Source organism: Gastrolobium bilobum, unplaced genomic scaffold, assembly GCF_033153095.1.
Source record: "Gastrolobium bilobum isolate Gb01-03AN ecotype WA unplaced genomic scaffold, APGP_CSIRO_Gbil_v1 utg1171, whole genome shotgun sequence".
NCBI lineage: Eukaryota > Viridiplantae > Streptophyta > Magnoliopsida > Fabales > Fabaceae > Gastrolobium > Gastrolobium bilobum.
In genome coordinates this window covers 425,113-446,679 of record NW_026898272.1, presented here as the reverse complement: position 1 = coordinate 446,679, position 21,567 = coordinate 425,113, and the positions used below count along the sequence as shown (strand labels likewise).

The 21,567-nt window shown below is 35.2% G+C and overlaps 1 protein-coding gene across 1 annotated transcript; it reads right to left on the bottom strand.

The window, feature by feature from the left end:
• Positions 1 to 231: 231 nt before the first annotated feature.
• On the bottom strand, positions 232 to 20,545 carry LOC133314387 (cleavage and polyadenylation specificity factor subunit 3-II). The gene is made up of 14 exons (XM_061515868.1): positions 20,470 to 20,545; positions 20,210 to 20,387; positions 20,007 to 20,079; positions 18,959 to 19,076; positions 18,410 to 18,483; positions 17,279 to 17,415; positions 15,942 to 16,005; positions 13,829 to 13,894; positions 9,457 to 9,526; positions 6,187 to 6,291; positions 4,924 to 5,065; positions 2,710 to 2,806; positions 1,091 to 1,369; positions 232 to 1,045 (listed from the first exon to the last, which is right to left on the bottom strand). The coding sequence occupies exons 1-14, from the start codon at positions 20,492 to 20,494 to the stop codon at positions 923 to 925; spliced, it is 1,551 nt and encodes a 516-aa protein (XP_061371852.1). The 5' UTR covers positions 20,495 to 20,545; the 3' UTR covers positions 232 to 922.
• Positions 20,546 to 21,567: the final 1,022 nt, after the last annotated feature.

Sequence of the window (21,567 nt, the reverse complement as noted above, 5' to 3'; positions counted from 1 at the left end):
GATAACCGTTGATTGACGAAAATCAACGGTGTTAAGATATGGTTGTAAGAAGTTGTAAAAAAAAAATTGTAAGTATAACCTTCCTCAATGTTTTAACGAAATAATCACACTTGATAACAACACCACAGGTCTTGTTTACTTTTGTGAAAATCAGTTATACCAAGGGCAATTTTGAAATAAATAAGTAAAAAACAAAACCAAACTTAAATACGATTCATTGATTGACACGGATCCATAATTCTTCGCTAACATGTAGATGTTCAGAATAACACAAAATAAATAAAAATAATCGCTACAAAAATTGTATAGAATTCGTAAACAATCACAACAATTTCCTTTCTCCTGCATCATGAGCGCTTGAAGCTATATTAAGAGTAAATAGTATCTGAATCTTGTTAAAGCCTAAAACAGACAGCAAGAAACTACCAAATTCCTGAACAATGTCATCAACTCACCCGTTGGAATCCGTTTCCACCATTCGCTCAATGTGTGAGTATAAGTCTATTCTCAAATCAAACTCCCTGCAAAGAAAAGTAGAATGATGTTGTTCTGTTTAAACTGATTCTCCTTCTATCAAATCGTTGTGTTGATTAATGTACATGCTTCAGAGCTCTGACATAAATATATGGGCCAAATATTTATGCTCTACATTGCTGAAAATAGTTTCCTTGCAAGCTTCTTGTTCACTGCTGACCAAAGACAGCAGAAATAAAATGCTATACAGAGTTTTCCTGAATCCTGCAAGAACAATAATGCTTCACAAGGGAGATGCATGAAATGATTACATTTGCATATGTTCTCCAAGATCGTGTTTCCTCCTGATAAGTCACTACCAAAAAGTTTTGAAGATAAGAATTGGAGCCGAGAGCACTTGTCAATTAAGCTATCCATTACCAATATGTACCGGACAACAATATGCAAACTAAAACTCGAGATTCTTTTCACCCAACACGAGCAAAAGCTCATCCTGGTGTACAATCTTTGCCTTTTTGCTTTTTTCCACAACCAAAACTCCTTCTGCTACTCTTTCATCTTCAACTTGAAGCTCAGGCATTAAGTTTCTGCCTATCGAAGTAGAGTTAATATCCACCGAACTGCATTTCTGAAACTTGAAGTTCGGATTTAAGCAGTAGCGAGTGAAAGTGCCAGAGATTTCTGCTTTTACATAGTGAGTGGAAGGAATGCATACAGTTTCGTTATTTGCAGGATCATAACACTGAATCCCCAGTTCAGAATGAATTCTTTCTTTAAGAGAAGCCATCTTAGGCTTCTCGCCATGCACTAGTATAACATGCTTCGGGGAGAGAAATTTTACAAGATCCATTATCCCTTTAGAATCGGTGTGAGGACTAAAAGCCAACTGATGAACCTGTCAATTCAAGACAATAGTAAAAATTATCCCAGAAACTAAATGAACTGACTCAATTACCTTCCATGCTAATCTGTACTACACACTTTTCAATTTCAAATTTATATAAAATGTACTTTTAACTATCTGCCTTTTTCTTTTTAAAAAAAAATAAAAAATTCAAGCATTTCAAGACTAGAAAAGCATTGGTTTCTGATAAAAAACCATCTCACCTAACAGCTCAAGCTCTTAAGTGATGGGCCTTCAATGGTTTTATATTATATCTCTTTAACACACCTGTTAGAAAATAATATAAACCATTAAAAAAGCTCTCACTCAACACCTTAAGGTTTTGGGTTGAAATGGTTCTTAAGTTCTTTACATGGTATCAGAGCTTCAGTAACAACAAGGTCACAAGTTCGATCCTCACCACCTCCCACTTTCGAGTGGAATTAAAATAAGCACAAGGTAAACAAAAAAATTTGAGTCTGTGCAATATCCACACTTCAAGCCCAAAGGGCTCTTATGTGAGGGGATGTGTTAGAGAATAATATAAACCATTAAAAAAGGCCTTCACTCAACACCTTAAGGTTTTGGGTTGAAATGGTTTTTTACAACACCCATTCATGCAAGAGCTCTTTAAGCTTGAAGCGAGGATATTGCACAGCCATTTTTTTTCTACCTTGAGCTGACTTAATTCCACTAGAAAGGGGAGGGCGGTGAGATCGAACTCGTAACCTCATGGTTACGAAGGCTTTGATATCATGGTAAACAATCATCTCACCTCACAGCTCAAACTGTTAAAGCAATGGGCTTTCAATGGTTTTATATTACTATCTCTTTAACAATTTCCATAGTATTACAATGTATTCTTGCCCTTATTTCTAAAGCGCATAAATTTTCAAATCAATACTAAGAAAAATAGAGGAACTTTAGTAGGCGACAAAAGCATTTAGTTGAAGGTGCAGCATGAACTTCTTAAAGATCAGTTTTTTACACACTATAATAATGTCAAAAGCAAAAGAAGTAAGATTTTGTTTATCCAACGAAGAAAGAGAAAAAGAAAAATGGTTTCAATTGTATACTTGTCCTCAAAACAAGTCATATGCAAACTCATCACATCAAACTCAAGAAGTTACATTGATATAATATCTGTGGAAGTGAAGCTCGTTTTATGGTTTTAGTATTATCATATTATCTTTATCACGAGGCAGATTCATTTACTTCCATATGCTGCTAACACTTCTTGTCTATGCAAGTGGAACATCTATATTCTATATGCTGAAGTTCATAAAAATACTGAATTGCTTGCACACAAGATATATCTCCTTGTAAATAAATGGGTAGGAGATAAAACGTACCTGGCAACGCACATCTATTTGTGTATCAGGATCCAGGTCAATTTTGGTGGGCTTACCTGACATTAATTTATGTCCTATTGTTCCAGCCACACAATACCTACAAGAGTAACAAAGTAATGGATTTATAGAACACAATAAGTACATCAAAATAGGGTGGATTTATACATGTTCTTCTTTAAAAAATAAATAAATAAATAAAAATAATAACTAAGGAAAAGGAATGGGGAAGGGGAGCATGTCCATGCACATAATATAGGTTGTGACATAGTGCAGAAAGATGAAGCCACAAAATGAAGAAATTAAAGATAAGAAAAAAATGTACAAAAATAAATAAATAAATAAATAGAGAAAAATAAAAATCTTCATATAGTAATTTCTAATTGGCAACCAATAACATCAACAAGATGATGCATTTAAGCCCTAAAAAATCTGGACTCCCAGATTAAAGAGGAAACCTCCTGTTCCAGAAACCTTAAAATAACTTTTCAATTCTCGTGACCAATAATATAGAAACCGGAAAGAGACATGAAAAAAAAATGTGTACAAGGAGAGTTGTTTTCAGTAAAGGATAAATTTTCCAAACTCAAAGGGGCTTCCTATGTGCAAGCATATCTCAACCTTCTTAAAATCTACGGCTTTAACCATATAATAATACTGGGCAAAGAGGTTAAAAAAAATACTGAAGAGAAGGGATAAGATATATCAGGGGAAAAAAAGGAGGAATGGTATGTTATGTAACCCTGTTTCTCTGATCATCTGAAAATAGAAAAACCACCAAAAAGGCCAAGTTCATAACACAAAGGTGGTAGCACTAGGAACATAAAAGACAGTCCCAGAGACATAGTATAATCTGAGCCTAAAATTCCAGCATCCCCATCTGTTATAGGAACACCAAACAGTAAAACAAGCATAGCACTGTCTCCACTAATCATAGTCCTTCCTACCTGCTAGAGCTATAAAACATGTCTGTACCTATACATAATAGCTTAGGCTTTCAGGAGAGTTGGTCTTTGACACTACCAATGCCCTGAAAACTAATCACCATGTCTTCATGTGCAGAATGACAGCCTATATTACCACAAAACAAGCAAACCGTTGACACTAAGTCATCAAGCAATGAAAAAAACAATTGACAACTAGTTTCAGAACTCTTTCAACACAATTAAATATATCAGGGCAGGCTTCGAAAAGTCACATAGCTTGCAGGAGGTCATCAGTTTAAATACTTTGTTAAGTACCACATACTAAAATGCCTTGACCTTATGGTAGATAATATTTCAAGTAAACTACAGTAACATCTGCAAACCCAGCATGTCTCTTAACCACCAATCAGAACCACGCAAATTTTCTTATCCCAAGTTAATCTTTAGTAGGACACACTTGAGAACTGAAAAGGTCTTCTGAAGAAAGAGAAAAGGGTCTCTGAACAAAAGGTGCCGAAATCAAAACTATTTACAATTTAAAACCCAGGAAACCAGTGTCTTCAAACTGCCTTATATATTGTTCACCTCAATACTTGTTGCCAAAATAGGACAAAAAATATGACAACAAATAAAGCTATCTACGAGGATGCTTAGAGCCACCTGAAGCCTTTAAGTTTCCAGTTTCCCACACAAGAAACAAATAACAGATACAAGCCCTGATTCATGCTGTCCACCTGCTGTGCGCCATATAATATAAGGGAAAGGCATGCGACCAAAATTTGTTCCCTTTTATCCAAAACAAGCATGTGAATCATCCCCATGATGTAAAGATCAATCTCAAACCCATACCCATCTACAGCAATCAATTGCATCTCAAATCTTCTTTCCTTCTAAAAAATATGTCAGTCATATCAAATATCAATTTGTATGCTGCTACCACCAAGCTCCAAGTTGTATTAATCCTAATTCCTAAACTTTATCCAAGAGAGAAAACTTTAACCAAATTTATTAAGATTTAATAGGAAGAGCTATATATCATTAAGTGAATGTGGCAGCATTAAAACAGTTTGATATCTATAAACTTCGGAATGTAACACATTAATTGTGGGAAATTAAAACTGGATCAGATTTAAATGGGGAAAAGGGGAAACACAGTGGGTTTACTTCCTAGAGTACACCTTCAAAGATGTCGTATCAGAGACATTTATCTGCATTTCGCTCATCATGTTATTTATCTAATGGCTAACATAAAAAGATAGGAAGTAAAGAAAGAGAAGAGATAAGGGTGTACCCAGGCAAAGTGACAAGGTTATTTTCTGACGGTGCCCAGTGCTTAAAAACTTCAAGTGAAAATCCACCACTTATCATCCCAGGCGTGGCAAAAAGAACACAAGGACCAGGAGCATCTATCATATTCCTTTCAAATTTGTGAACTACAACATACAAACCAGATGAGTGAGACATGGAACTTTGATATATATCCATGCAACAAATTATACCTTCAATCTCAACTTTCATAAAATTCATATGAAATTTTCATTTATGACTAGATTTGATTAAGTTTTTACTGTACAAAAAATTTAATACAGAGCACAATTTCTATTTTCACATGATACTCCATTAGGACTTCTAGTTTCTTTTTTTTTCTTTCAATATTTCACCATCTGACCTCGAAACCTCGATACAAATTTGATTAAAGATGAACGATCAAGGCCTTATATGACAAAGGACATAATTTTCTCATTATTCTTCATCCTGTCCATCAAAGTTAGAGGACACACCATCATTTAACATCAACATCACCATTACTTATATCCCAAACTAGTTGGGGTGGCGGTCAATGAACCCAAATAAATAGCAAAGAGGCAAACTCCAAATGGGACATAAATGAACAAAGAAAAGAAAGGCAAACACCATCATTATATATATATATATATATATACACACACACACTTTAATTTTATTTTTATTTTTATTTCTTCTTTTCAACAAATTTAGATTTTCTAGAACCATGTATGAAAATATTTATATTTCCGTATCATCAAAAGATGTGTCATATGGATGTCATGCCTAATGATCTGGTGGTAGACATGTTTTCTCATAAAACCTTTAATACATTTATTCCATCTTGCCTTCTAGGGTACTATCCACAGCTGCCAATCAATTATTCTTATTTTAGCCATGAAGTCCACTCCTCTATCCCACAACATTTAAACCCTTTACCAACATCCCTTCTTACCGAGCTTTTTAATCTTTAAAACCCAATCAGCCCCAAAGCCCACACTTTGTGCTGTCAAGAAATTTTTTTCATTTTTTCTTTTCCACCTTCAAATCCCTTAATCATTCAGAAAAATGATTTCTTCATATAAACAAACTGTTCAAACTATTGAATATAAGGAACTGTAATCTCTAACCACAGTAATGCTCCAACATCAAGGCTCTGTATCACAGCATAACCCAATCATTGCAAATTATTATTGCATGAACGCACATATGAAAGCTAGATGAAATTTTGAAATTCCTGAGAATTCAAATATAAAAAAATCGAAATTACCATTCTTAAAATCAAATGCATTATGTGTAGAGTATGTATCTTTAATCTTCTGGCTTGTCCACCTAATAAGCATCTTATAATACATATTAGCTTGAATAGTTAATCCTGAGAAAATACATATTCAAGTAGTTAGTTCTAATATAAAGCATAGACACCAACAAATAATGGGAGGAACATCACTGGGGAAGATAGACAGCTCAAAAAGTCACATACTAAGCTGTATCATATTAACTTAATCTGATTCTTTTTCACAGGACAATGATAATTATTACACACAGGAATAGAGTGCAGCAAAAGAGGCTTTCGTTTGAAGAATAATATATAATTTACTCCTATAGTGCATGCTCCTAAAAGATACTCCTTAGTCCTTACCATATTATATCTTTTCTGATTAATATATTTGAGATAATTGTAAATTTGCAATTATGTTAGTATAGCTGTCTTCTGTGGAAATGAAAAGGAAAGCTGAAAAAAATAATCGAAAATTTTCATTATAAATTACAAAATTTGAAGATTATGTATACAGATAACTAATTCAGATACTATTCTATGGCATGGATTTCACAAAAATATGGAATATGTTAGCAATATAAAGTTACAGCATATATAAAGGTTTCTTAATTTAGATACCTATGGTTTGCAGCATATATCAATTTGATCATTTTTTTATAAAGGTCATCTTAATTTAGATACCTATGGTTTACACTGTCTTTATGAGAAATCATTCACGTGAATGCTTCAATTTCTGAATCATTTTCTCTCTCTTTTTTTGGGCTTTCCCCTTTACATCAGCTGCATATTTGCAGATAATATCCTTCACATGATTTTGTCATTCTTTGGAACAGACATACAACAATATTAATTATCAAGAAAGCTCAGAGTTGGAAGTTTCCTTATTTTAATTCATTAGGATTGGATTTCACAAGCGCTTAATGGCACTGTTGGGACTAGACTAGAGATTCTTTTGGTGTTTATTATTTTAATTCCATCTTTCAGTTTTGTAGACATTCTCGGAAATGGGGTAACTTTTATCTTGCTGGCCCTCTTTTTTAAATCCAGATCACCCTCTAGGGACAATACTAATGACCTTTAGCAGGTTTGAAGGCCACATAAAGTTCATTCTCTTGTTGTGTAAATCATATATTGTAATTCTTGGAAACTAGGTAAATAGTGTCTAGGTTTATTGTATCGGTGTAGCAAAATCAAAATCAAATCACGTAATTATAGTAATTAGGGTCCTTGTATTTATTACTGTATTTCTATACATTTTCAGTTATCGCTGGGTATCATGCACACGTTGCTACAAATGCCTCTCTCTTTCTCTCTCTTAACATGGTATCAAACTATCAAAGCCCGAAGGAGAGGTAATCCTCAACTGTGTTTACCCAGTGGACCCATCACTCACTGGTGTTCTCCACTCAGGTTAGCCAGCCAATCACTACGGTGTAATCATTTTGGCAGTCTCCTGGTGACCTTCCAACCTAAATCACGATGGACAGATTCGCCATTGGCCGATCTACTAGTCAGAATCTCTTGCACAGATCCTAAGCCATGTGCCTTCGATGTTCTTTGTGAGTCTCTCTCGCACGCTTCTCCAAAAGCGTGTGATACAAACCCAATAACGAAGGCCCATAAACATGCTGAGTCAGTAAAGAATATTCCATAGTTTGTTATGGCGAAATCAGTTGTGGGAAGGGTGTGAATCAACGCAGGGGCTGAAGTAGTTAAATAAGGAGCAAGCAGGGCATGGGGAATCTTGGACTTGGATTGGAACCTGGGAGAGAGTGAGGTCTCTCCATTTGTCTCACATTATCCTTTACTATTATTTCCTTTACTGTTAGTGTTATTTCTAGTTCATTTTAATTTTCATTTTGTTGTAATTGTCTCTTGATTTCCATGGATATATAAAATCTGATTATTCAGGCCAAAAATTCCTTTGTATGTGTTATTAGTTCTGTTTTAGTGTTGAAGGTCCTTATCAGTGTGCCAGCACGTGGGAGGTTCTTTGGGGCTTCTGTTTGTTGTGCTCCACTTGCCAGCCTCTCCTCTCCCCATAAATATGTTGTCCTTCTGTGTTTTCCCTCCTCTACAATGTTCCTTCCTGCCCTTGCAAGTTGCAACCCCTGTTTAGTTGTGTATTGACCCTTTTCCACTGAACCTGGCCTCCACTGCCTCTAGTGACCCTACGAAGGCTACGCCGTCTGTTTTCACCAACTAAGTCAATGCTCCACTATCCAATGACAAGTAAAATGGTACCATGACACGTGGGCTTCTGATATCAAGCTCTAGCTTAGCAGTCAAGAATATGTGGACCACCTCGCTACCGCAACCAACTTGATGCCCGCACCTAAACAGTTCAAATGGGCATCAAAGTCCTTTATACCAATGACACCAAATGCCTCTATAATGAACCAATTAGCCCAAAAGCTTAAGTTATTAGGTGAAGATATATTAATAATTTTATATTAACATCTCTAGTATGTCCCCTCATGCAAGAGCCCATTAGGCTTGAAGCATGGACAATGCACAAGCCATATACCTTGTGTTGAAACTCAAAATTTTTATTAGAAGAATGAGAGTGGCAAGAATCAAACTCTACATACTTAATCACAAAGGCACTAATACCATGTCATGAACCCACTACCCCAAAAGATTAATATGTGAGATGAAGATTTAAGATACATGAATGGTTTTATGATAACATCCCTAACAGCTTTTATGGTGTATGCCAAAACCTAACAAATGTCATTGTTCCTCGGAGGTTTGACAACTCTATGCCACTCAATTGGGCTAGATTCATGGGGCTTAAAATGATTTCAACAAACTTCTGCTCCCGGTTGCTACTCCTGCCCAGGAGCTTGAGCAGCCCAATACCTACTTTATGATGTTGACCTTGTATGGTTTGCCCCAGAGTACTCTATCACAAGTGATCAAATATTGTCTCAAATTTTAATAGGGCTTGGTCCACTTTGCTATGTGTTCCAACCAAACCCCCTTCTGATTTGGATGTGCCCCTTGCTCGTGTTCTAGTTGAATCCTCTACCCTTGAGTCTCAAAGCGGCAATCGCAATTGATTGCAAAAGTTTGGTAAATCTCATCCCCAATATGATCACTATAATTAAGAACACATGCTTCAGTTTCAAAAACCAGATAAGCCACAACAGCTAAATTTCAGTGTAGGATTTGAGAATATGAAAAAGCAAAAAAAATGCAATGATATTAGGCATAAATGAGAATATCTTTAAAAAAAGGACACTAGACGTTTCAAACCTGCTGAGAAGTAGATAGGAACCTTCAAATTCATGCGTTCCCAGTAGTCATCCAACAAAATACATAGTTCCTACATATCATAATAACTTGATAAATATAAGACAACCATTAAATCTTAATGAATGTTTTGATAATTAAACTGTTCACTGAACCAGAATAGTAAGTCCCTCATGGTTTATTAATCCAACCTAGGTCAAACTGGATTTTAAAATAAAAATAAAAATCCTTCTTAATAAATATTTTAAAATATATTAAAAACTATAACATCTTTAATAGAATTTATAAGTGAACTACAGGAAATACGCTAAATAATCAATATTTTTTATAAATATTAAATTAGTATAAATTATATAACATGTTGAGATATATAGTCCCTTGGGCACTCCCATCCTTTGAGCTAGCTTTTGGGGTGGTGTATCCCAAGGTTCTTTACATGGTATTAGAGCCTCGCCGCCCCCCACTTTCTCTTGTGGAGTTTCTTAGCACATGTTAAATATCATAGATACAAGAGGAAATGATAGTAATCCTTGTTGTATTAAACTACACAACATTGGTGCTATTATATAGCAAACCAATTGAAGAATACAAAGAGACACACTCAATGTGGGACTTCTACACTATTAACACTAACACTCTTAACACTCCCCCTCAAGCTGTAGCATATAGATCATATGCTACAAGCTTGATACATAAATAATACTCTCATTAGGAACCAAAAACAACAATGCTACATCAACGAAATGAAATGACTAAGTACAACAAATCAACTGGAATGACCATCAGTCTGAAGAGCTGATAAAGAGGCAGTGCTGGAATGGACATCAGAGCATGGATGGTGTCGGAATTATCATCGGCAAAGACAACTGAGCTGACCAGGACATCAGCATCAAGATCCCTCTCAGACATTTCATTTAACAGTTGGTGAGCAGCCGTGGTTTTCCCTTGACTATGCTACAAGCTTATTACAAGAAAGACCAAGTAACATAACATCAAAATAAATCTCCTAAATGAGAAACCAAAAATCAACAATGTGCTAAAAATGGCGTCGAAATGAATATCAACATGGAAGATGCCGGAATGATCATCGGCAAAAACAATTGTGCTGGAATGACCATCAGCAACATGGACGGTGCTCCCCCTCAAGAGGAACTTCTAAACAGTGCCGGAATTATCATCGGCAAAGACAATTGTGTTGGAATGACCATCAGCAACATGGACAGTGCTCCCCCTCAAGAGGAACTTCTAAACAGTGCCGGAATTATCATCGGCAAAGACAATTTGTGCTGGAATGACCATCAGCAACATGGACAGTGCTCCCCCTCAAGAGGAACTTCTAAACAATGCCGGAATTATCATCAGCAAAGACAATTGTGCTGGAATGACCATCAGCAACATGGACAGTGCTCCCCCTCAAGAGGAACTTCTAAACAGTGTCGGAATTATCATCGGCAAAGACAATTGTGCTGGAATGACCATCAGCAACATGGACAGTGCTTCCCCTCAAGATGGATGATGAATAGTATAAATACTCCATCTTGGGAAGAAAGAAGATTAAAGAAAAACAAAGCTTCGCTGAATCGAAAAAGTCGCCGGAGACGGCGATGGGTCGTCGAAAAAGTCATCAGAGACGGTGGTGGATCGCCGAAAAAGTCGCCGGAAAGTCATCGGAAAAGTCACCGGAAAAGTCGCCGGAGACGGCTGTCAACGGTGGACGACGCGGTCAACGGTGGTCGGTCAACGACAACGGTAGTCAACCCAACAACTTCCCAAGGATCATTCTTTTCTGATGTGACAGATCAATCTAAGCTGCAGTCACAGAGCATACTAAGAAAAACCCGAAAAAGAAATAGCAACGGGAATCCCTCAAGGAGGGTGATATCTCTCTATAACCATATTGAAATTATGGAAAATAGAACTAAGTTAAACGGATTAAGATTCCTCTTGTTAGGCTCTAGATACCATGTTAAATCTCATAGATACAAGAGGAAATGATAGTAATCCTTATTGTATTAAACTACACAACATTGGTGCTATTATATAGCAAACCAATTGAAGAATACAAAGAGACACACTCAATGTGGGACTTCTACACTATTAACACTAACACTCTTAACAGCACGGGTAGGCTGGCCTGTTGCATTGTTCACGCTTCTAGCCCAATGGGCTCTCGTGTGAGGGGGCGTGTTCACCCTTTGAGCTAGCTTTTGGGGTGGTGTATCCCAAAGTTCTTTACATGGTATCAGAGCCTCATGTCCCGGGTTCGATCCTCGCCGCCCCTCACTTTCTTTCAAGTGGAATTTCTTTGTTTGCACAGGTAGGTTGGGCCTGTTGCATTGTCCACTCTTCAAGCCCAATGGGCTCTTGTGTGAGGGGACGTGTTGAGATATATAGTCCCTTGGGCACTCCCACCCTTTGAGCTAGCTTTTGGGGTGGTGTATCCCAAGGTTCTTTACACAACCTATATAGATCTACAGTTTTAAGAAAAATAATTTTTTGGATGAAATACAATTAGTTGTACACTTTTCTATAATAATTTAGATATTATATTCTCATTTTTTATTTAATTAAATTTACTAACTCGCTTTTTTTTATATCTATTTTCTACCCTTTCGTATCTTTTATTTGGATTCATCTACCAACCCCAATTAGTTTGGAATAAAGGTGTTGTTGATGTTGAAGTTGTACTAACTCGTTTCTCAAAAACATGTCAATAGATCAAAAATATAATTACATATTTTAAATATTTAAAATTACTATTTTTTATTCTTGGAACTTGAGATTGATAGGATATCACACATAGGATTCAAGCTAGACGAATAAAATGGAGAAATAGTTCATATGTTGTTCATAATCACATAATGCCTATCAAATTCAATGGAAACTTCTACCAAACAACTATAAAACTAGCAATGCTCTATGATAGTTGTCATGAACCAAATCTCCCCAAAGCTCAAGCTATCATGAGAAGACACATGAATGGTTATGTATTATATCTCTAACACATCCCCCTCACGCAAGAGTCATCCGGGCTTTAAGCATAGAGATAATCCACAAGCTCTTTTACCTTGTGCAAAAAATTATTTTTTGATTAGAAGAATAAGAGACGGCAAGGATTGAACTCTAAACCACATGGTCATAGAAGCTCTGGTAGCATGCCACAAACCAACTCTCCTAAAAGTTTAAGCTCTTTGGTGAAGACACATGAATGGTTTTTTTATATTATATATGTTTAACAAGCCCCTCATGCAAGAGCCATTTGAGCTTGAAGCATGGAATATGCATATGCCCACCTACCTTGTGTTAAAATTTAACTTTATTAGAAAACTGGGGACGGCAAGGTTCGAACTCTAGACGATTGGGTCATAGATGCTCTTATGCCGTTTCATAAACTAACTCCCAAAAGTTTAAGCTATTAGGTGAAGACACAAGAATGGTTTTGTATTATATCTCTAAAAATAATTAATGGCAATTTAGAGTGGACATACAAGAAAATATAAGACTAAAAATGAATGTAACCAACAGAAAGTTTGAATAGCATCTATAGTGGAGAAGATGATAGAAACTTCCCAAAGGCGATTTAGTCAAATAAGACCAGCAGATACTCAAGTATCAAATACAAGATAGCCTAAGAGAGCCCATTTGTTTGGGCACTTTTTAATTAAAAAATATTTCTAAAAAATCTCAAGATAGTTGGAGAAGCATTTTTAAAAAGCAAAAACACAAAAGAAAGCAGATTTGATGCTTTACTCAAAAGATAAAAGGAGAATCTTTTGAAAAAGTTCTAACACAAGCTACATCATAAAAGCACTCTCAAAGCTTATCCAAATGCACTCTGAAAGGGATAGATGAAGACTTAAAAATATAATAGGAAAAGTCACTAAAAAAGACCTTTGGGAAGGGATTCCAACTTTTTGCTTTTCAGTAAATCCATTTTTTATGATATATAAAATAATTAATATTCAATTAAGGAAACAGCAAGGGAATATAATTAACATTATAGAATGATGAGCCATGGAAACAATATCTTGCCAACGATGCAGTATCTATATTAAGGTAATTCAACTAAGACAATTACAAATACAAAGCCAATAAACGCACACTGTATAAAATGCATAAAACATTAAGGACAGAATTAAGATCTTAGAATCCCCGAAAAGTACTGGTAAGAAGTAACCCTAATTTCTTATTCATCTCTCTCTCTCTCTCTCTTTTTCTTGTCTTTTGTGAGGAGGGTTTAGGGATGGGAAGCGGAAATCATAACTACATCATGGAATCATTATGAAGAGAAAGGTGTAATAATTGATTGCACTTCATCCTAAACAGATATATAAATTACAATCAGTGAGATGAATGGCCATCTTAATCAGAATACCTGGGCTCTTCCAAGAGCGAATGTAGGAATAAGCACCTTTCCTCCACCGGAAACACATTTATGAACCTAAATCAATCAATTTGAAACTTAGTACCAACATAAGAGTAACTGTAGCTCAGGAGAACTTGAATCTAAACGAAAACATAAAGTAAAAGAGACACAAGCAGAAAATTTTGGAAAAAGAAAAAAAAAATTGTAACTTGACATGACTACATGCTAATCCAACCTAACACAGCACTATCCTGCTTTCTTCCAAATGTACACAAGGACTATGCCTTATTAAGAACAAAAAAAATGCTACAGCTGTCAATATATCTAACATAGAAATTAGTCATAATAAATTTTATTGAATAAAATATTTTAGATTTATCTTAAAATTAAACGTTAACAATCATAAATATTGGATCCTTGGAAACATTTTGCTTTTACTTTGATACATAAAGAGCTCATCATAAAAGCTACAGGAGAAACAAATCTTGGATCAAGCATACATGCAGAATGCAGTCGAATAACAAAAAGTTATGAGCCAATTTTTTTATTTGAAAAAAAAAACAGAAAAATCACATAAAAATCGAGACAAAAGGAAAGATGAGAGTAGAGGATAAGAAAAGGATTCCTCCTAAAACAATATAACAAAGGGACTACAAGAAAATGTATATATTGACAGAAAGGGCCAACTAAACTTCCTGAATATCTATTGAAGATACCCCACTTAATTGGCTGGCTCAAGCTGAGCACTGTGAATAAGCCAAAAAATCAATTCCTTAGCATTAAGCTCAAACTAAGTAAACAAATCCCACAAAGACAATGTATCACCATAAAGCCTGGTTTCTAACTTCTGCCATCTCCTCTAAACTGTGTTTCAAATACAGAAACAACACATTCCTCACCAATGATAACAAAGAGATTAGTCCAAATATGCCACCACCATCATCATCAGCTATGTGACTATTCCAAATATTTCATTAAATCATTATCACTATTAGAATATTACAAATGTTATTGCTTATGGAATCTCATTATGTTAGTAGCCAGTAGTGTTATTGCACTGGGCTCATACTAGTTGAATTAGACTAGTACTTGACTTATAATATTAGCATAAATAGGATTGTTAGGTTAATGTTTTGTATCAATCTCATATCACAATATCGATTATTCAGAGTCTCTTCTCTGTTTCCATCTTATCCCTATAATGTCAACAATTATCTTCAGCTGTGAGAAGATTCCAAATATTCCACCACCTCCATCATCAACATTAAGACCTTAGAAAATATGCTAAGGGGAACACAATCACACGATGAACCTTACACATGCAACACTAGTTAAACCCAAATCCAGACAAATTTTGTTCCCAGATAAAGTTCCCTTTTCTTTTCTTTTCTTTTCTTTCCTTTCCTTTTTTTTAATAAAAGATGGAGAGTACATAACCTAAGGATAAGCCATCCTCCTTACAAAAAACAAACAATGTAACTAAAACAAGAGATAAGAAAATCAATATAATAAACTCCTCTAGCCCATTGACATATCTAGCAAAGGAACTCCCAGATAATACCACAAGCTGAAAATCAAATAGAAGCCAATTACACAATCCTATCTCAATGCAGGGACTATGTTGAAACAGAAAGTGATCACGAGAAACTCTGTGTATTAGAAACAAACCACTAACACCAAATCAAACAACTAATATAGGTCAACAAGCCCAATCCAATAACATTACTAACAAAAAACTCCAAAATCACTACGAGTCCTAGTATTCTAACAATGTCCAACCAAATGCACCAATTGGAGCATAAATAGCACACATCCAGAAGATCTTTCCTCTTTTAACTTCAGTCGAAACCTCTTGATCTAATCAACAAATATTGGTCCATCCTCTGAGTACAAGCCAAGGATTCTCCAAAAATACTAAAAGGATCACTTCAAATATAATCAATGGCAGGTCAATGTAAAATGCAAACAGCGAAAGTAAGACATAATTAACTAAAAAAAGGACTGAGAAAGTGAGATCAAATTTTTTTTTTCTTAAATAGATGTCTGAAAGAAAACAAGACGAAAAATTGCATAAACATATGTAGTGTATGAATTCTTCAGAGTAAGTGCATCAAATACATACAGCTTTGAGGAATTCCCTCTCACGAGCATATTTTGAATCACGTATTGTAGTCGCATACGTGGATCTGACATAAAAGTTGTTAGAATAACAAAACTGTGTCCAGGAAAATCCATCTAATAACTGCAAGCAGTAAACGCAAAATAGGTTTTTTGCATTTGAAACCAGATTAAACCATTACTCAATAGGGGAAGAATAAAAACTGTGAAAATACATATGAATGTTACTGCATCATGATAACATAACACAATTGTAGATTGGATATTCAAAACTACTGTACAAAAGGATTTGTGAATTGACTGAGGAAATCTTCAGCAGCACCTTCTATTTATGCATGATTCTCATAATATGAAACTAGGAATTTACAATATCTGATATTAGGAAACTAAGAAAATAAGGAAACTGAGAAACTAGGGAATTAAGGAAAATAATACATATCAAATCCTAACAAATCAATTACTTCAACTAGGGTAGAAACTGTAATATGAATAATAAATTAGGGTGGCATAATGCATTTGACCTCAAAATTGAAATTAATTAAATAATGAAAAATGGGTATAACAATTATTGATCTGATACCACTTGGTCGCATATGGTTTGATAACATTCAAGCCATCTTCCCAAAAGTTTAAGTTGCTAGGTGCAAGTCGAGGAATGGTATTTCTAACAGTGTTATCAATATGAGATTAACAATATTCAAAATTCAGTTAAGAGAAAAGTATTATTCAAAATTATATACTGTTATGATCTAGTTGCAAGGTATGAGACTTGGAGTCCCACATCGGAAACATAAGGTTTTGATGTGGGGTTTATATGAACTTTGGGCTCTCCTACCTTATAAGCTAGCTTTTGGAATAAGGCTTTTCCAAGATTCGTATCAAATGGTATTAGAGCTTCCACTATGTCTACCAATTGCAATCAAGTGGCGCGACTGGTGACGCTAGCATTGCAATATTCACCTAGGGCTAGTAAAAAATTAGCATCAAGCCAGGGCTGCAGAGCGTGATGGGATGTTCCGATCCAGTTGCAAGGTATGGGACTTGGAGTCTCACATCGGAAAGATAAGGTTCTAGTGTGGAGTTTATATGAGCTTTGGGGTCTCTTACCTTACAAGCTAGCTTTTAAAGTGAGGCTAAGCCAAGGTTCATATCATATACCTTAAAGAAAATACTGTTACCGAAGAAAAGTATATTCATAATTCAAATTCATTGTAGAAAATGAACTAATACTATCAATATACTTTAAAACGCTAAACAAGCAAGAAAATATCATTTATCACCCTCAAAACATTTTGATAACATCGTTATAACATGCATTTACACAATCAATGATGTTCTTACTCAGTTATAAGAAGGTCAAGTCGTAGTTGATCGATTTGAGCTGCTCCTAGGTGTCTATCTGGTGTCATATTGTAGTCTCCTGTATAAACCATTTCAGTGTCTCCCACTTTTGCATGGAACATTGCTGCTCCAATAACCTTAACAAATCAGAATTGGAGGAATTATCAGCTGAGAGTACTAAAACATTAATTTAAGGTATTGAAAGAACAAGATTCTATGCTATCAAGATAGACTAGATATAGAAAGTAGCCATAATAACAAAAAAAAATTACATGTACATCCTGAAATAAAATGATAAATTATGTTATAAGGAATGCTACTTCACATGACATGATTAATAATTCTTAGTTGCATTATCAGGTACGATATGTTACAGACATATCAGTTTTGCTATGGGTAGAAGAATGTCAAAAGCTTCAATAAATCAGTGGTGATGCTTAACTATAAGATCATAAACAGATGTATAATGGAACTGGAAGAGACGACCTGGATAGGGAAAGTAACCATGACAAAAGGTAAGGTTGCTTCCAATAGACCGAAATAGTGGGTCCAACCTTTCCCTCGACCTCATGCATTAGCAGGAGCTTTATAGCACCAGGCTTCCCTTTAGTACTACCAGGAGCAAAATCAAAAGATCAGGCAACTGTTCAGGCTTCCCTTCCCACAAGTGGACTAATCAGGAAAAAAAAACTTTGAAGGTCTTGTTCTTCTTCTGATATCTAAGACTCTCAGGCAACTGCTCACTGCCAGACAACAGAACCTGGTACTTTTTTCCTTCTTTGCCACAGTGAAAACCATTCTTCCTTTTAAGGTAAAAAAACCTTAAATCCTTAAGCCTTATCCTCACCTGTTGATATTATTAAACTAACTTTTTAATCTTAGAACACAGATTACCAGCTGTCCATTCTAGTCTTAAAATCCTAATCTTGAATGCTATCAGACACTTTCATCTTGTTCTGATTTTGTCATATAGTTTTGATTTGCCAATTTTTTGCCATCTCACGCTCTACTATCTTATATTGACAAAAATTAAACAAGAACTCTAATGTTGAGAGATTCACCAAGGTATCTGGTGTTAAATTTATTAATGCAAATGAGATATGGCTTCCGAGATGAAGTTCAAAGGCTTACATGTCCTGCATAATAGGCACGTATCTGCAGGTCTTTGTCTACTTGCACAGTCTGCCTCAGGTCTACAGCAATAACTGTACACAGGAATCAAACCAAATTAAAATGTTTATTATAGTGATATGAAATTGAGATGCTACTGTCAGAGGTATGTGGTTATTTTGGATGAAATTTTGATGTGTTCAACGCAAATCAAACTACTGATAAGTATAGCAGAATCTTTTTTATGAATCTGTTTTAAAATTGTAGTCTGTCAATGTTATCAATTAAAAAATAAATAAATAAAACTCAAATGACATATTTTATAGACCAGATAAAGAATATTTATCCCCCATCAAAATACTTGTAGCATAACAGCTGCATACAATTCAAACTTCAACACGAAGTAACTCTCTGTCCGCTAATGTTAATACATTACATAATTTGCTGTTCACTGAGAGGCTTGACAAGTGTGAATATACACAACTTTTCCTAGTGGCATGTCTAAACCAAAAGTAATAATTGTTTAACCAACATATTGATACATTAAAGGAAAAGAGGATCCGACATTACCTTTCTTCATGCACTCAGCAATATGATCAGCACTAAACTGCTCTTCCTCGCCCCGACGATCAACCATTACCTTGCGGTAGTCTTCCAACATCAAAGGAGCCAAAGCTTTTGTTGGGTACTGGTTAAAATCAAATATAAGTCATGTTAAATTTACTATTGTAAAATTATAACCTGGAAGCCAATGCTTAAATATTCAAAGCACCATCAGAACGCCCTTGGCCAAATAATGTTGGCTTCAAAGCTCTAGTATATTCATTACATCCCAGAAACCCCACCAGTCAGCATTGACCAAAACAGTACCAAAAGACTAAAAAAAAAAATTAGAACAAGACTACATGCATATGCAGTAAAAATAATCCAGAGCAGGTCAAAACATAACAACCATTTTTAACTAGGGGTTACAATTCGGGTTGACACGACCCGACACAAATTTGACGCGAAAACAACATGAATTTGAAAATGGGTCAAAATATTTGACACAAACACGATCTGCTTATTTTGCGTGTTGACACGACACGACACATAACTTATAAAAATATTAACAGGGGTCAATTTCGTGTTTGCAAGTTGACACGCGACACGATATAAATTTTTTCGTCTCAGTTTTTGCAAACAACACGAATTTGAAAACGGGTCAATCCGAACACAAATTTTTCGTGTCATGCTAGGAGATCGTGTTGAAAAAATTCAACCAGATATTTCCTCTCTAGAAAAAATTCAAAACTTGAATCAAGAACACCTTTTCCTTCCAGATATTTTCCAATTGAATTAACTTAAGGATTTCCTTTAACCCATTAAACTCCCTTCCTCTCTCGCAGAGAAAACTTAGCAGTCACATAATTCCAAAAATCATTCACCTTCCACGTTCAGTAAACACCGCACATGCCCCCACGTTAATTTCTCACGCCAAAGTAGAATCACGAAAACCTTAAATACCAGAGCCTCTAATTAAAAGTCCATCCTATTCGAACACCACAAACAAACAACCACCCCGGCAGTTTCAGTTTCAGTCAAACATTTCATCAAACACCTAATAGCACTGACTCACCGTCATATAAACCGGTCCACTGTACCCGCAAACTTCGGTGAAGTAAGCTAACGCTCCAACATGATCCAAGTGACTGCAAACAACAACACAAAAGTAAGGAAAAATCTCATTCCTTCTGTGACTCACGGAAGCATAATTTGCAAGACGATGATTACACGAATCAAAAGAGGGAGTGTTAGTAGTTAAGGGGTGGTGATACATACAAGTGAGTGATGATGATGCAAGAGAGTGCAGCGTCGAAATCACCAGAGTGAGAGATGAGACTAAAATCAGGGTATCGACGACGGTCCAAATAGCCCATGTGCATTCCGCAATCGAACATGATTCGTTTACCGTTTATGCTAACAATCACGCAGCTCTTCCCAACCTCTTGACCCGCCCCTGCAATTCAAACCAAGTAAGTGTGAGATTGAAAAACGTGCTGTGATTGCATCACATGAAAGAAAACGGAACAAGGAGATACCCAACACTAGAGTTTCAATGGCCATTGATGCTGTGTAGTGTATAACCAGCACTGTACTGTACTGTAGAGTGTAGACTCACTCTCCCAAGTTTAATTGTACCAACGCCGCCAACACAATAGTTAGACTACTGTATTATATATGGCATTTGTTTTTCTCGTTTCACATGAGTTTTCATGCACACATATTTAAGATACACGAGTTCCGCTATTAAGAAATTAAAAAAAAAATATATATATTATTTATGGATGATATGAAAAAAACTTTTTCCACTTAACATTAGAAAATAGAATTAGGATATTCTTACTACTTTTTTTTTTTTACTACCATTTCACTACTTTTTTTTTACTACCACTTCACAACCACTCTAATCACCATTGCATTAGAGAAAAAGTTGAATGAAGAGACAGAAAAAAAAAATAACTTTTGAATCCAATAGTGATTAAAGTGGTAGTAGAAAAAAGTGGTAGTGAGAATATCCTACCTCTAGAAAATATATATATATCAAAAACACTCTCTATGAGAAAGTATATATATATATATATATATATATATATATATATATATATGAGAAAATGTTTCTGCAGTTAATGCAGATAAGTTATCTACATTTATTTCCAAAATGACGTCATTTTGATATTGAAATCTTAAAAAATTTAAATATAAACACTATTATAACTCTAAAATAAATTAAAATTACAAAAATACCATGATTTCTGCCCCAAAATGACGTAGTATTGGGCTTACTGCACATAACTTATCTGCAGTAACTGCAAAAAAAACGAATCCTATATATATATGGGCTTATCATTTTTTAAGTTGTTTGAGATAATTTTATCTCCGGCTACTAAATCATAAATGTACGAAGATGGATCAATGGTGACAAAGGAAGAGAGAGAAAAGGAGAGTCATAATCATTCAAAGGTGAATCAATTGATATAAGAAAATAAATAAACAAAACAACGTAGTTTTTGGGTGACCGGAGAGGTGAATCAATTGATATAAGAAAATAAATAAACAAAACAACGTAGTTTTTGGGTGACCGGAGATAAATATATCTCAAGCAGCTTGAGAAATATTTTTTCTCTATATGGACTTAT

Excerpts from the sequence above, each read along its gene's own strand:
- LOC133314387 (XM_061515868.1), bottom strand. The coding sequence starts at position 20,494 with ATGGCCATTGAAACTCTAGTGTTGG. Across the intron at positions 16,006-17,278 it reads CTTGACCTTCTTATAACTGA|ATCCACGTATGCGACTACAA; the intron begins GTAAGAACATCA and ends CTTTTATGTCAG. Across the intron at positions 1,046-1,090 it reads AGTTTCAGAAATGCAGTTCG|CTTCAAGTTGAAGATGAAAG; the intron begins GTGGATATTAAC and ends TTAATGCCTGAG.